General features: G+C 40.1%; 1 protein-coding gene across 1 annotated transcript in view; it reads right to left on the reverse strand.

Annotated features, from left to right (window-relative positions):
- loxl2b (lysyl oxidase-like 2b) overlaps positions 1 to 17,605 on the reverse strand; it is a 49,897-nt gene that overhangs the window by 4,852 nt on the left and 27,440 nt on the right. The window contains exons 5-11 of the mRNA XM_075468193.1: positions 15,176 to 15,395; positions 8,969 to 9,152; positions 5,509 to 5,660; positions 4,847 to 5,014; positions 1,171 to 1,336; positions 609 to 849; positions 192 to 307 (exon numbers count right to left, since the gene is read on the reverse strand). Coding sequence (XP_075324308.1) covers positions 192 to 307; positions 609 to 849; positions 1,171 to 1,336; positions 4,847 to 5,014; positions 5,509 to 5,660; positions 8,969 to 9,152; positions 15,176 to 15,395 — 1,247 coding nt within the window. The remainder of the gene's footprint in view (positions 1 to 191; positions 308 to 608; positions 850 to 1,170; positions 1,337 to 4,846; positions 5,015 to 5,508; positions 5,661 to 8,968; positions 9,153 to 15,175; positions 15,396 to 17,605) is intronic.

Below are 17,605 nucleotides of genomic sequence, written 5' to 3' on the forward strand. Positions count from 1 at the left end.
GGTTGCTTCATATTTTTCCAAAGGGTTTCATTTTAAGGGGTTTCTACAGAGGACCCCTTCTGTATTTCCAAACTCACATGAGCAACAGTTCAGCCACAGCTTTGAAAGGTCATTACTGACATTTTCAAAAAGTGAAAACGTTTTTCCTTCCACGTCATGAAATTAAATTGGGATGTCAGTGTAGTTCTTACCTTCGTCACACTCCGAGTCCTCCAGGCAGAAACTTGCTTTGTGTCCCTCTGCCACTTTGGTTCCATTTAGGCTGAACAGGTCATAGGTGGTGAACACATCCATGCTGTGATAATGCCTACACACACACACACACACACACACACACACACACACACATTTGAAAATGTTAATCACAGATTGACATTTAAACTTATTTCACCTTTTTTCCAAGAGGTTCATTAGTTCAATGTCAAATTATATTCATATAAAAATAAAAATAAAAACCTGCATCAGCAACTCTACATTGAAAAAGCGGAACTTGTTCAAAATATTCTTTAATAACCAGTTAAAAAAAAAAAAAAAAGCTGCTGTGTAATTACTGTAAGTGATGGAATCCAATTTAAACTAGAGGATTGCTTGTACTCAGTGACACTGACCTGTGACAGTCGTGCCACACCCATGAGTTCCGGTCAGCTTTGGGCCGGAAGTCAGACTGGCCGTTGTTGTGGATCTGAGAGGAGAAGCGCAGCAGTCGGCGGTAGGAGTTGGCGGGCGTCTGGCTTGAGTTGGAGGACAGACAGTTCTCCTCGTACGCACACTGCAGCATGAACATTGGCCGGTCCTCCATGTAGGTGGTCTGCTCCACCACCTGAGGGTTCAACACCAGGTCCGGGGCCGCTGCAGACGGGAGGATGTGGCGAAAGAAAAAAATACAGAGGCAGATAGAGATGAAATGTATTTAGAAACAAGGAGAAATGACAGCAATGAAAGAAATGAATGGTTTCTGTTCCAAACAATAGAGCTTTCCAAGGATTCAGGAGGAACAGTTTTACATATTTCTGTAGTACACAGCATCTCCAGAAGCAGAAATAGTTTCAACTGGTCACTGAGGTTTAGGAATTGCCTCTACTCATCATTTCATATTTATGTTCAGGCAGAGCTCTAGTCCCTGATATATTAAAATGACTTTGGAGCAATTTCGATATTTTGGTGCCTTACTCTCAGAGCAGGAGACTCCGGCGGCTTTGCCCCCCCCTCCTTTGGGGCAGCTGAGGTGTTCGCCGTGGTGCAGGCAGTGGGACAGAGACATCTCGGTTCCGGAGCAACGAACGCCACTCATCACCACGTTGTCTGCGCTTACTTCACCCGGCCAGTACCACGTCTCCTGTGGAGAAACCGAAAGTTCACATCTAACATGAGGGTGACATAAATATGGTTTAACGTTTACATGACTCTGTCATGTCAGGAAATTGTTAGGCAAGGTATTTTGTAAAGGTAAAAAAAAAAAAAAATACATCAGAAGCCTTCAGTAAAACCATCTCTATTACCAGATATTAAACTTCAATATTTATTTTGCTATAAACTTAGCAAGGTGGAATGTCATGAATTCTTTATGAACTTGTGCAGTTTCATGTTTTAATGAGCCATCATGAAACACAGCATCTTTACAATGAACACTTCACCTTGTCAGGGAACTCAAAGCAGCTATCAGTGAACCAAAAGCTCTAACATGTGAGCCACAGCTGCCCAGATATTACACTGTTTGACCTTTTTCCCAAAATTTAAAATATGATACTGTCAATTTTGGAACATAACAGCGGGACAAAATGTATGTACCAAACAACCATCTCCCAGAGCTGTGTGGTGATTACCATCAAGGCTCGTTATAGCTCCGTTTCAGCAACATGAGCCAGTTTTAGATGCTCAGGCAGAGGCCTTTAACGAGCAGAACAGGACTCTGAAATCTTAAAATGTCTCCAATCTGGTTTTGATCGAAATCACTCTTTTTACTTTACTCGCACTTCTATCAAACAGTGATCATAATGTTTTTTATACCACCCCTCTGGAGCTGGCTTTATCTTTTTATCGAATCGTCTTGATTTTATGTTTCTGTCCCATTTGATATCTTAAACTTTGATAACTGCTCGACAAATAAGTATTGTTATTCATGGTATCCAGACTGTCTTATTATATTTTTGATGGGTATCAGACAGATAATCAAAATTTTACTTTTTCATTTGGCACAGAGTTATTAGCTGATGTACAGTTTTTCTCGCTGCAGCCACGTCTCTAACATGTGAATGAGTAATGTATCTGACAGCTGAGGGGAAAGTTTGAACAGAATGCTTGTAACATTGCTTGGAGGCAAAGCCAACATAATCACACGTTTCTGCAGACACTTTCAAAGGCAGTTACCATGAAGGTCCCCGACCTCGCCTTCCGACTACTGCTCCAATGCTGCTCTGTAAACGACGCTGGGAGCCACCCAGGTCATGCCCCGAGCACATTTTCTTTATGCGTTACACGTGTCAGCAGTTACTCGTGGTAACACATGGCTGTTGGTCGCTCACAGCAGTCACGTGCAGTATACAGAGAAGCACAGGACAGAGGGAAGTCTGGAGTTTAAATGATAACATCCATCTTCTTTTCTAAACTAAATATTTATATTCTAATATTTTCTATGTGTCCTGTTAATACCAACTGAACAGTGTACACAACATTTAATTGAAAGGAATCATCCTTTTGAAAATGAAAATTGTTCAAATAAAGCAAAAATCACCTTACCATTGTCCTTTTAGAGTTAATATAAAAGAGACAATTTTCATCAATATAGTCTGGTGAAGAACGGCACAGTGGTGTGATTATAAACAGAAGTTTTTTGTTAAAGTTAATTTATATATAAGAAAATGAAGCAGAGTTAATTCTTACATTGTATGTATTAGTTTTTTTTGTCTCTTTGTAAAAGACGACATTAAAATGTGTTGGTAACAGTTTTAATACCGTTCCCTTGGCATAAATCCCACAACTCTGAACCAAAGGTAAGATAATGCTGTGCCTGTGTCACTTTTTCTTCACGATGAAACCTCAGTTTGAACGTTAGGACACTTTAAAGTCAAGAAACCCGTTTAAAAAAAAAAAAAAATCTGGAAATTCTTTACACCCCAGGTTGTATAATAATGCATCAGACCATTACAAGTAGTTGTCCTTGTGATTCAGCAGAGGGCACTCAAATGTAGACTTGAGCTCAACCTCTTAGTAAAATAAGCTAATGCTAGGTTTGGTGGCATTTTGGATTTTACAATATAAATGTTAAAGTGACAAATAAAAATGAAGGTGTTTGAACACTTTAAAAAAAAGCTGATGTCTTATTCTACAACAATAAAGTATTAATTCATTTCACAGTAGGCCAAAAGCCTGTAGGACAGTCAAGCTACAGCAGGTCCCCTGTCAGACGTTTGTAAAAATGCCATCTCAGAAATGCAGCCAATTTGTATGCTTTCGGGATGGTGGTTATAGGAACTTGTGAAGAACTGTCACCCTGTGAAATTCGAAGTAAAACTACAAACTACAAACTGATCACACAGTTACAGGTCATGTCATGTCATTTCAGACTCATGGGAACTTCACAGTTATATGCTGTGAACTAAGGTGCTGTTTACACATACCCGGGTATTTTGATAAACGCATATTTTCTAACCTTCGTTTGCAAAAATAACTAGGTGCACACAGTCCAGTTTTAAAAAAAAAAAAAAACACGTCTACATTGATCAGCATAAAAACGCTATCAAGAGCTGTTAAATTACGCCAAGCCTGACGGTGGCAGTGTTAGAACAATGAGAATTCCACACAAGCCAATCAGAAGCCTAATAGAGAACTGCTGACAGGAAGAACTTCGAAAAAATGTATTTCGTTGTTCCTATGTTTCCCAAACGTATTATGTGAGGTACTGGAACAGTTCTTCACACAGCAGTGATTTCCAGGCATGTTCTTGCAATTCCGGACTGTTTAAACTTACTGATTTAAAAACACACGCGTACACTGTAAACGAACGGAGAGAATGGCGTTTTCATGCTAGCATCAGAGAGTCTCTATTAGCATCCTGCCAACATGGCGGATCGGGGCGGGGCTCTGTACTATGACGACAACTCCTCATTCTCAATTGCCCAAAACTCCGTTTTTGTCTCTTTCATCCAGTTTATACACAAACGCTAAACGGAGTTTTTAAAAAATCTCCACTTTTGCCGGAGTTTTTTTTATGCCTCGTTTTCGGAGGAAAAAACTCCGTTTGTGTATAAACGAAAGGCACAAACGAAGGGAAAGGTCTTCGTTTATCAAAATACCCGGGTATGTGTAAACAGCACCGCTGAGAAGAAGCCACACAGTTGGGCCTGTTTGCGGAAAGTGTCACCAGTACAATGCATTCATTTAACATCTCCTGGGAAGCATTTCTAGCTGCCGCCATGGAAAATGTTCAAAACTATGAGAAACCTTGTTCACATAGTTCAAATTTGAAGAATTGTATGTTTATTTCAAATGAGTTCCAACTTGATTTTTGGATGAAAGTGACAGCTCTACAACCAGGTTGTGAATATCCCGCACTGACGTTAGAGGCACTAACTGTAACAAACCAACACTTTGGATCAAGGACCATACACGGTTGACAAAGTTGTCACATTGTCTTATTAACAGCTAGAAAAACCAAGAGCGGCTTTAAGCCAATTTACAGCAGGTCAGCTGAATATGAATTTAAATGTATATGCTTGAATATTTTTGGAAATGTGTGCTTTTCCAAAAATTAAACTGTTCCATTCACATAAGTTTAAATGGAGCTGTTTTTTCAAAGAAATCATACGAGCTGTGTTGATTTCCATCCCTTGGCTACGATGACTCGTACCTGGAAAGCACTGCTAGCAAAGCCCAGGCCCAGTTGTCTGCAGACCACCATGGCCTCCATGGTTCCCCAGCCTTCGCTGCACACCGCCCCCCACGCTAGAGAGCCGTTTCTCTCCACCAGGACCTCCACACGGCCTTCGTAAGGGTTGCGACCTCCACTCAGACGCAGCTGTGGGGGAAGAAAAAAAAAAAAAAAGACAAATAAAAACACAGCAGAAGATCCACTGATGGCAGATGTGATAGTTTGATGGTGCATTTAGTTGTAAATGTAAATGCATGTCGAATCAAATCTTATTACACACGTATTCATTCAATAATTTTATTTTTACTAAAACAGCATTATTGCAAATGAAAAAAAGACAGTAACCAATGTGATGGACTTGTTTTTTGAGCACAATGTACTCCCATATATGCAGTAGGTCGTCATACATATTCATTCATGAAAAGGAATAACAGAGGTAGATACTGTAATGGTTGGCACACACATAATCTTCTATTAAAATCGATATTAAATTATTCAGATGCAGTGAACGTTTTATTTGTGGCCATGCAAGTGTAGTGTAGCAGTAACTGCTGTTCCCGGTTAGAGCATCTATTAAATGTTGCATCTTGATTGAGTGAAAAGTGACTGCAGTTTTTGACTCCAACAGAGTGGACACTGACCCGCTCCTCAAAGCCCATAGCGGGGGCGTTACATCTGACAGCCGCATCTTCCTCATGGCTGCAACCAAGAACCTCCTTGTTAAAGAAACACTCGGTTATGGACTTCTCAAATCCGGAGCACTTCACCTCATTCATGTGTACTGGTCCCATTCCTGAAAAACACACAGAGTTGAAAGCCTGTGAGTTTTTGACTTTAAAGTTTTGTAAATTTCTCTTGAAGTAGATAAGCAAAACTTAATCATTTTTCCACCAGCTCAGCTTGGTTTAGTATTCCTTGAGATGTTTGTAGCTCAACTGGAGTCACTCTGAACTAACTGGATGATGTTTAGAAATGTATCCATGTGTGTACAGTAGAGTCTAGTAAAAAAATATTTTTATATCCTAATTTTTCTAGCTTTGAGCAAAGCGGCCTTAATAATTGTTAATAATATCATTGGGAGCACAGGGATTTCCAAATGGCATGAAACTTGTGGAGCAAGATTCTTACAAGGGGATTTCAGTTGTATTTATATGCAGAGCATGTACAGAGTCCCTAGGCCCATTTGAGTGTAGTTGAGCGTTTACATGGAGGTATTCGATCCCCAATAACATTAGCCGATTGTGTTAGTCTACCTTTGAGAGTTTTTTTTTTTAACAATCTGACTAGCATGTTTACATGCTTTTTAACAGTCCAGTTTTGGTCAAACTAACACAATAATTCATTTTTTTCCAGTGGTACTGAAACAAGCTCAGTATCAGAAACTTAAAGTGTGACAGCTGCCATGACATATATCTACCAAGATAACCGATTTCCATTTGGTCCTTTCAGGGCCAAACATGCTGCTCAACTCAGCCTATTTATTAAGACTTTATGATATATTTTTTCTGTTAATGTGTTTTTCACTACAATTTTTTTTTTTTCCCATGTGACTTTTGTTTTTCACAAAGTTTTTCAGAGAGCCAGCGATGAGAAATCATGATGGAAAAGTCATTTAGAAAAGGAATAGTCTTTCTCTTCCAAAATGTTCCATGTCTAACCTGACTGGAATGTGAAGCAATGTTCAGCATGTCCCCTGTGCATGAAAAAGGAAAGCCCTTCATCTTCTTGCCAGTTACTGGCTCACTGTGATAAGTGATCAGTCCACTCTGATAACAGGTAAGTTAGGGCTCGAAAACACTAACAGGTGGTATCTGCTGGGTGTATGATTCAGAAACAAATCAGTGGTGCCTTTTTGGCTGGATCCAGTCCAGTACAGTCTAACTTCAAAACTAGGAATGTTGTAAAGCGCTCCATGCAGCCAGCATCATAACTTTGTTGGTACATCCTATAGTGACCATAAAATGAGACTGCTGGGACTGAAGGGCTTCACAGGAAATAAAAGAGGGTCCTCACAGAGCTCACCCTAAAACCCGTAGCCCAGTGTCAGCATATTTGAGCCAACACTTATATAAGCCGTTACAAAAAAAACTGCTCTTAAGCTGCCTTTCCACCGTAGGAACTTTTTCCACAAACAAGGAGGTCTTTTCCTTGACCCCCTACGTTTCAACCGCAGGAATGAGGAGCTTAAGAGTTTTTGAGGAAGAATCCCAGCTCAAAAGAAAGTTCCTTTGAGATTACCGGATTACCTTGGTGCTTGCAGAACTGAACTTTTCTGGCTGGTCGAGTATTTCCATAACTTTTATTTCCATGTTTCTGTCTCCGATTTGATAGCCACAACAATTGTTAACGTCGAGTTGTGCCTCAGGAATAGTTGCTGCGGTTTGTAAACTCAACATTCAAACTCAGGCATTCATTTTGGGAGCTGAAGAATGAACGAGGAGGCAGAACTTAGTGTGAAAGGGGCTTCAGATTCAGCTGCTTTCTTGTCACAGACTGAGGAATAACCCGCGTTTAATTTGCGAATTTAGCGTGTCCGCTGTTCCTTTCACACTGACGACCCGGGCTGGCGTGTCAACTCGACTCACCTTTCGACCCGCGTCAGACCCTAGTCTTTTTGCCGAGCCGAGTTTGGTGTGAAAGCAATTGACGCGGGTCGGACGTGGGCGTGACGTGACGTGAGGAGTTTAAAAGACAGAATGGACAGCTGATTCAGAACAACAGCGACAGGTGAGGACAAGTTTTACTCTGTTTTACTTCAAGTTCGAGACGTTTTTGAAGAAGGCCAACTGGGGAGACAAGGAGGTCCGCGAGCTCCTCAGCCTCCGAGCAGAGGACGTTATTTACCGCCACATTTCGGGGACGGTGAAAGATGGACCTCTGCTGGAAGGGCTGGCGAGAAAGATGGGAGAGCACGGTTTCCCACGCAGCAAGGCGCAGGTGACCAACAAACTGAAAGCCATGAGGAAAAAGTTCCATGCGGTTTATGACCACAACGGCAGGAGTGGCAAAGGGCGATTGGACTGGTCATATTTTGACATGTGCCACGCCATCTGGGGAGGAAGCCACTCTGTATTTAACCCTACCTCCGACGCATGTCTTGTGCCTACGTCATTGTACACGCCCAGCATTTTATGTGTTTCGTGTGACGCTCTGCCTATAGGCAACGCCCCCTGAACTCGGCTTCAGGCGACACGGGTCACCTAATACGCCAAGCTTTCACATTGCTCGACGCGGGTCGAAGTGGCAATTTGGACCCGCTAAGGTAGCGGGTCTCAGTGTGAAAGGGGCTAGAGAAATAAAACAATCTCTGTCTCACAGCAGTTATGCCCTGAGACACAAATAAAAAACACTCACAACCCTGTAGTAATGTGGTCAGACAGAGTTAATCTAACTTCCTTCCACTTTCTTCTCAGTACCAAACAACAGCAGATAAAGTTCAGGACCTGTGGGGGGAGTTTTAGCAGCAAGAAAGTCTGATTTGTTCTTCATTGCTGGTAATGTTGTAAACAAAGCTAAAAGGAGAACCAGTACTAAAAGTTCATCTGTGGATGAATGAAGTTGAAAGATACAAGCATACTAACACACTGCCATAATAACTGTGTGATGTTGTAAAGTCAGTGTTGTGGTGACGGCGAGTTTAACTGGCCCAAAGTGACAAAGTAAATAGAGCTTTAGTACAACCTTAAGTAGCAGTCACTTTCCATCAGATCTGTGAGGTCATGACTCTCTGGTAACATAGACAAGATATGAGGACGGCAGTTTAAAGGCTAGAATTACTTTCTGAAATGTCTGTGACGTGTGGTTTTACTTAGTCCTAACCTGTTATCCTGTACCATGTAGGAAACCCAGAGGGGCTGTAGTTCCAGCAATAAAAACTGTCATTTTGAGCTCACCATCATGGGATAGTTTGAGGTCTACTTTGTAATTAGTGTGGGTGTTTATTTGGTTTTTTTCTTAGCTCACGTTTCCTAATGTAATTCTCTCTGGCAGGCAGCTGAGGACGGAGCAGCACTTTGAATAAGATTAAAAAGCTGGGGACAAAAACCAAATAAATGAGTAGAAGTAAAAATCTATCACAAATACTTTACATAGAGGGTATACCTTGTCCAAGCCGACCTCCAGACAGAGCCTCCTTTGCTGTACCGAAGCCCAGCTCTCGACACACCACAGTGGCAGACAGCAGGTTCCAGTTGTCATCACAGATGGTGCCCCATTCTCCATTTTTTAAAACCTCCACTCGGCCCTCGCCTACAATGGTCCCGCCACGGAGACGAACCAAGGGTTGCTGGAGATGAGACGGAGACAACGTGAGGAGGAGTCACCGTAGAAGCTAAAATGTCCAAACTCTCAAAGAAGAAAACCACATATTATGGTTACCCTCTCAAAAATAGAAGACACAGCCAAAACTCTGGAAATTCATCTTTTCCTTCTCTGTGCTGAGGCAGCAGACTGGGTGGCTACAGGTTTATAAAACATGCACTTCTCCCACTAACTGTTAAGATAATCTGGAAGTATTTTATTTTAAAAGTAAAGACATTAATTGCACACCTATATCTGCTATTAGTAATAAAAAGATGAAGCCAAATGTCTGTGTGTGGACTCTAGAATCTGCTTTTACACTCATTGTTCACCTCCTTACCATACTAGAAACATTTAAAAATGCGATGCATGTGAACCTTCAAAACCTTCCTCTGTGAAATATGGTTTATCTGTTTAATTCACTTACAACTGAACCAGAAGATAGAAATATCAGAAATGCATTAGAATAATGAGTGAGAGAGATGGTAGATGTACAGCCCTGAAAGTTCTCAGGTCAGCAGGGATGATGGTGATCTGATACACATTATAAAATGAAGGATCTTTCAGATGGTCAGAACCAACACAAAAGGCTACTGTTAAAAAAAAAAAAGTCACTGAAAAATGGAGGTATCACAACACACAGTTGATGTCGTTGCAGAGGAAGCCAGCATTCCAACCTTTTCCACTACCACAAGTGCCTAAATGGACCTTTGAAGAATAAATATAACTTCAGAGGTACTCAGATAAGAACTTCATCCTAATCAGAGAAGCTCAGGTCTTCATCTACTATTTCGCTTCTTTCCAACAAATTAAAAACTGATCAACTGTCCACCCAACAGCTAATATATCCCAGAGCTTGATTTGGGCCACTGACATAAGGTAATCAGCATCATTCCCCTGGTTACCTGTAATTGGTCATCATTTTTTGACTAATTGGTGTTGTTTTAGCGGAAATCTTAAGTTATCAGAATTCAGGCTCCTCTTGTTCTAGTCTGTCACACAGATCCATCATAAGCAGCAGGACTGACAACAATTCAAGGCCATGGAGGTACAGTATTCTTCCAGCTGGAAGGTTGGTGGTTCATTCTTCATCTTTTGAAGTGTATTTGGGCAAGACATTTAAACCCTACTTCGTGCCCTATGCCTGCTGGTGTGTGATATAAAAGAATATAGTGCTACTCATACGGTTTGTGTTATAGCTGTGGCATGTTGTGTCTGAATTTGAGTATTAATGCTGTCGATATATCACAACAAGGAAGTGCAGCTTCCCTGTTGCACAAGATCAGAGCTATAGAGTAATACAGAGTTTCGACACTCCCATTGGAAAAAAAAAAAAAAGGGTGGACGACACTTCCGGGTTATGGAGACGCCAATAGTTCCAAACAAGGGACGGAGCTCCGTTGATCTCAATTGCTCGTCAAGAACAATTACTGGTAAGTTAATGAAATCACAGCATTTTAGACGTTTTTTACATTCGGTTTGCATGAAATGTCAATGTTAAAAATGTAAGAGATTTAGGGACCTAACTGAAAGCTTGGTAACGGAGGCTAACGTGAGGTATTTAAGGTAATAATTTCACTAAAGTTCTTTAACTTTTTGTTTTCAGGTGACATTATGTAAAGTTGTTTTGATTGTTAGGTTTTAAAACATTATCAAAAATTCTACCACTACTGCTAATGCTAAAATGCTACTGCCATTACTGCTAAATGCTTGCCGTTTTACTTCTGCTGCTGCTATAGCTACTACTACAACAATAATAATAATTATAATAATACTAATAATAATAATAATAATAATAATGCATTTTATGTAGAGACACCTTTCAAAGCACTCAATGTCATCTTACAAGACACAGTTAAAATAACAATAGAACATTAGCAATAAAAACATGAATTCATTTTATTTATTTAACAGGGACAAAGCTTAATACATATATTGTGCCAGATTTCATTGAGGACCCTTAAACAAAGCAAGATCTTGTGACCCTGCCTTCACCTTTACAATCCCTGTCCATTTATGCCACCAGCCTTTAGCCTTGGCATTTAAAGGACCTCCCCAACACTCATGGCTCCAGTTTAATATGCTGTGTTCTACAATTCGGCAGGATGTCCTGTGACACATGCAGGAGCCCTTTTCCAGGCAGGCTGTGAGGACATTCTTTCCCTTTTTCTAGAGCCCTCTGTGTGTGTGTTTATGGTTTCATTGCCCCACTTGCTATATCTGTTAATGGTTTTTGTTTGTTAACACAAACACACACACACACACACACACTGCTGTTATTGTTCTTATTATTCATTAACAATATAATATATTATTTATAATAATAACAATTATATATAAAAAATTATTATTATTCCTATTGAGTTTTTTCTTCTTGTACACACACGTACACACACACACACACACACACACACACTTGTTCTTGCAATTATTCTAGCATAATTAGTTGTTGTTTCATAGAGCTGGTACATGGCTCCATCTTAAAATCTCCATGTTTCTGATGCATGTCCTACAAAAATAACTAAATGTCCTTTAGTCTCCTACATGCCCTTTCAAAATAACTAAACTTGGCAATGAAGATAAAAGGTACTTTAGAAAAGCTGAAATTTCACAAAACAGGTAAGTGCTGAGAGTTCTTAAGAGTCCAATAAAAGTAAAAATTAAATGGTAACTTGTTATCTATTTGCAAATGCAGAACAAACAAACTTGTAAAGTTAGCACCACTCACGTAAGTAACATAGCCAAGCGAACAGGAACTTTTATATGGCAATGTCCATATAATCCTATCTAAATATATATATATATAAAATTCTATCATTTCCATGCTTTCTTGCCTCAGTTTATTGTCATTAATATCTTCTTTTCTGCACCTACAATGCAAAAGGATGTGGCTTTTTCTTTTTAAGAAAATACTTAATATCTTGTTTTATAATATTTCCTTGAGTGGGGCCTGCTGGATATGCTGGAAGATTTGGAACATGCTGCCAGGCAGGCCACTCCCAGCTCGGCACTCAGCTGTGGAACGTGACAGAGAGCATGCAAGCTCGAACCTCACATACTGAGGGAGAACAGATGAAGTCACACAGATATGAGTCCGTGTCAGCACTGCGGTGCAGTAATTATTGGTATTAACTGTGCTTGAAGTTTCATGACTCCTGAAATTTAGAGACGGAGCGAATCTCCCTCATTTACCCACATGTGAGGTCAGAGGTCGGTTCTGGAGACAGAACAGCTGCTTTGGAGCTGGCAGAGGCTCAAGTAAACGCTTACACAATGAAAAATTTTACGTACGGGACACACAAATCAAAGCACTTCTGGTCAAAAACCGTTCTGGTCATAGCTCCTGATTCAAATGGAAATACAGTAATTTTGTAGGTGCACATTACATGACCAAAAGCATGGAAACCAGAGCAGTACACCCACACTTAGCTGCTGAATATTCCAAAAACTATGGGCAGTAATAATGCTCTAACAGCCTCCGCTCATCTGGTTTCAGGTTTTCCACCAGATGTTGAAGCAGCAGGGCTGCAGGGGTGAGCTCCTACTGAGGCACATGCACATAACTGAGCTGATGTCAGGCACTTCAACATTTTCCTCTCAGGAATGGATTCACAAGGTTTTACTTAGATTTTTTTATACCTTTCATCATGGAGTTGAAATAAATACATGATATTATCATCTTATTAAAGTAGGATGTTTTCTTTTCCGTAAAATGCTATGGAAGCCATACTCCAATCGTGTCAGTTGGAATCAAAGATCGGAAAATAAGAAAACCCTGCAGCTAATCAGGACCATAAAGCTCTCATCTATTTTCTTACTAACTTCCTGTTTGCTGCATCAATCACATACAAACTCCATCTGCTCGTTCTTTTTGTAATGACCTTATCATGTCTGAATGATGTAGTGAGGAACATTAACAGTAAAGTCGCCACAAAGATGAAGCCCGAAATCTGTCTACAAATACTTTGTCCACACATGGTGGACAGATGTGGAAGATGGTTAAATTTTCACTCATAATGACAAACAACTCATATGTTGTGTATCTAATAAACAAAATGCTTAAAATATGCGGTTTTGTTTTTGCTCTTCAGGCGTCATATTACAGGTAGCGATAACGTGCCACGTACAGCAGAGCCAACAAATACGAAGACAGTTTTTAAAGTATTGGATGAAAGCACGCTTTTTTTTATGATGAACTGATGTCCTGTTTAGTCCTGAGAGGATCTGGCGAAACCACCTTCTGACTGATCGAATTCCTGAAAGTTTGCAGAGAGGGACGTTGGTGAACACACACTACTTTAGTTGTCAGCCAGGAAGCTATGACAACTCATAAACAAAGAAGAAACATTGAGAAAAACACTCTGCATTTCCGTGCATGACAAACTCTCAAATCGTGTTAAAGCATGCATACATGTTAGAGCCAGAATTGGAACTAAAATATCGGAGTAAGCAGTGCGATGATCCACTACTCCAAAGATTACAGCCAGTCTCTGTTTGGTTAATATGATCGTTACCTGCAAACACTGGCAGCCAGGATCTAGACAAGATAAATATGCTTACTTCATTGTTACTTGAAGATGCTAATGGCTTTTCTCTGTACACCACATTTGAAGTACATAGGGGTAGGTAAATGCGAGGTGCAATTGTGTGAGCAACTCAGTGTGTGAGCAACAAATCGATACTTTCGGTTGCCCTGTGTACAACTGTATTACCACAAAGTACCGTTGGCCCCTTATCTGCCTTTTTACTCAATTGTACACATGTTTGAACTAAAATGCATTCATACGCCTACAGCCAACACAAAACAGGTTTCACAGTGCTTGAGGTTCAGACTCATGCCCTTTTAGTGTGGGAACAAACTTGACTTTCTGCTTCAGTCATCCTTCAAAGCCAGCGTCATACTAGGCCTTATTCATAGAACTGCTGTTCATTAAATGTAGCGGAAAAAAACAAACCTTTTCCCGACTGCGTTGCTGACTAGGGCTGTAGCGTGAACAAATCTCACGAAACAATACACAACACAAACCCCCAAAAACAAACAAAAAAAAAAAAAAAAAAAAAAAAAAACGATACTCGCGGCTGAAAAATCTATACTTTATCGGGAAACGAAATATCGATATATATATCGCAGTATCGATAAAATTGCTCAGCCCTATTGCTGAGCAAGAAAATCAAACCGCATCCACTGATCTGAAGCTGAGGGTCAACTTCCCCTCATAACCATATACACATTTTCTTGAAGAGACTTGAGAAGTAGAGTCGGGTCTGTTGTTTCTTATGGCGCAAAAACTTCTGCTTTTAAAATTATCACAGTGAATAACATGCACACTCTCGCTGGGACTCACTTCTGGGATAATGACAGTGCAAGGAAATCAGGGAACTATGACGGAATCGTGACCAGTTTGCTGAAGAAAAGTCTCTACTAAACATTAAAACGCGCATAACCCTTTTTTTTTTAGCTTTGTCTGGTTATAGACATCACTCACAATATAGTCTTTTATATTGTGAGTGATGACAATGTCCTCAGCTGCAGATTATTCATCCTGGATTTTTAAGACTTGGTAAAGAATAAGGAATTTAAGAAATACAACTCAGCCTCAACTACTGGAGAGCAAACGGTTTCTTTAACGATGCAGCTGTACTGTATGTACACCCTGTTCTGCAGGACCTCTGAGAAAACTAAATGCTATCTGACAATGGCTTTGCTTTGCTCTCCTCCTCCAAGAATTTGACTGCTTCATGTCATCCCTGACAAAACGGGATGATGATAATTCATTCTGAATAAAGACATTTGCATTGTTAAGCGGCTAATGAAGTTCGGCCACAGCTGAACTTCATTAACTGACAGAGACTCCTTCTCTGTTGGCTTGAAGTCCAAGCAAAATATTTCATCCATCGGCTCTCTTCAAGAGAGTTTTGTTTATCATTTCACTTTTCTCACACCATTCATTCAGTGCCCACTAACTGTTACAGTGCTGATTCATTATACTGAGAAAATGTGTTTATTACCTCTTGTCTGAAGGCCTTCCTAAATCCCGTCATAGGCGTCGGGGCGAATGCTCTTCCGGGCACACAGCTCACTACCACAGGTAACCCCTCAGCACAGGTCTCATTGGACTTCTCACTGGATATGGCCTGACCCAGTTTACAGTTGGACAAGTGGGCTTCGTTACCAGTGCAGTTGACAGAGAAGTCCCAGTATGACGGCTTCCTCCTGCGAGCAAACATTCTGGACAGAAGGAGGAGAAAAGGAGATTAATAAAGCTTTTATTTACCTGAATAAAAGCTGCAATAATCTACACTTTTACACGTGAAAAAGTAACTTACAAAAAGTAAAATGGATATTATATACTTAGCTGAACTCTCAGTCAAGGATTCATTATACACTATAAAACTGACAGTTGCAAAGATATTTGCATATTGTACAAACAATACCAATGGAGTTCCATTTGAGCTTTTACATACTGGGGTAAGGGTAACCGTTTTCAAGCCTACTGGGGTGCTAATCTCCTCCTCTCCATTTATTAATGAGCCTATAATATGTATTTAATGATCCTCATTTACAGAGCGTCATGTTCTGTCTTCATGTGCCATATCTGAGGTGTAGCAGATTTAAACAGGGTAGGCTGCATTTGTTTTTTTATTTGCGAGCTGGCGAGGGTGGTGCTGCAGACTGGAAACCATTCAGGAGTAATGTTTGAAGCCTGAGGACTGACTCTGCTATGTCCTCAAATTTAATTTGAACACAATTGTGATGAATGCGAGTGCTGCCCACGCGGAGCGCTAATAGAATAAAAGAAGCTGTCCCGAGGCGGCGAAAGTTGACATTTCTCCAAAATCCTTTTATCCTGTTACAGTATTCTGAAGTTCTCTTTCCCAGACTTTAATCAACTTGAATGTTACTATTCATAACCAACTTTCCATCACAATTTGCTGTTGATGAGGAAATAAAGGGGATCTTCATTCTATTTGTCACAATTTTTCATCATTAACCACTCAACTCATCAAACCTCTGAAAAACATCCAATAAGTCTCTTTGTGTGTCACTGTTTACTGTAGCTGAAAGCCTCAGCTGAACTCCAGCTATGTTTGATACTGCAAAGATCCATTATTGGAATTAGAATTTGGGAACTCGAACCACACAAAGGACGAATGTAGAGAAATTAGTTAAACAAGATTGATCATACTAATTTCATCCTACTCCTCAGCTTACTTTCCTGTGCACTACCTCTGTTACCAGAGGAATAATCTGGGGGGCACAGCAGAGAACCTGAAGTATGCAAAGAACTTTTGAATTAGTAGGATGTAAACATTGAAAATTGAGACAGTGGAGGTTAGCGTTTGGTCAACGTTACAATCACGGCAGAAAAAGCAACAGCTCTAGCATTGTAGATGGTATTTAATAAACCTGTAAAACTTCCCGTCACATTTTCCCCAGTGCTGCCCCCACTGGTCACCTGCATATCGCATGTTTTCTTCACATGATTGTGATGTAAGAGGAAGTGCACAATTGACACTCCAACAACACATTACACATGTGGCATTATCACAAACACATGAATGCAAAAATCAAAAGCAAGAATATTTGCAGCCTTTGAGTTCCTACCCATCCGTATCAAACTGAACCAGGGTGGCTTTTTTCACTGCTGTGAAAACAATTTTCTGGATGTCTGAAACTTTTTCAGGTTTTTTTTTTTTTTTTTTTTTGCAGACAAAGTAGAGGAAGATGCATTTAAACAAAGAAATGCTATTTTTTCTCTTAGTCTAAATTACTCTATTTTATTAAGGAGACACAATGTGAAGTTAACTGAATAAAGATTTCAGCATCAGTGATTAATACATTTGCTGCTGTTTAAGACACAAATATTGTTACCAATTAAAATGCTGAAATGTTAAACTTAAAATGTTAAATGACACCAAACTATGAATTCTTCACTTGCGTGTTTCATAAAGAAATTTTTATGTAAATCTTGTGAACTGAGGTGGAATCTAGAAAAGAGCCAGAGAATGGACAGTTATGAAAGTCAGGATTATGAAACAGTTGCAGCTCCTGGCTCCGTTTCATAATGGCAGCCTGTAAAAGCACACTGCACGTTTCACTGCAGGAGCAGGCTGACACGTAGATGGAAAGTTAGGGAGCAGCCGAGCTCTGCTGTGGTTACCTAAAGCAGAAGCTTTCCAGCCAAGGCAAAAGAAAATTCAAAGTTATCTTTAGTCCTGGAAGTTTTATGGTAGGCCATGATTAACGTGTGGCTTGTAGGCTGTGAGCTTACTTATATAAGCAAGATTTAGATCCCTCAGCAGTTGCTCCAACATTATGTCAGCTTTGTGGAATCCATCAAAGTTGGACAGACAAGAGCCAGGTAGGGGATTCACTGTTCAAGGACCTGTGATATCAAGTATGTACTCCACACCTGGTTATCATCTTAAATTATAACA

Source organism: Odontesthes bonariensis, chromosome 6, assembly GCF_027942865.1.
Source record: "Odontesthes bonariensis isolate fOdoBon6 chromosome 6, fOdoBon6.hap1, whole genome shotgun sequence".
In the NCBI taxonomy this organism is placed as follows: domain Eukaryota; kingdom Metazoa; phylum Chordata; class Actinopteri; order Atheriniformes; family Atherinopsidae; genus Odontesthes; species Odontesthes bonariensis.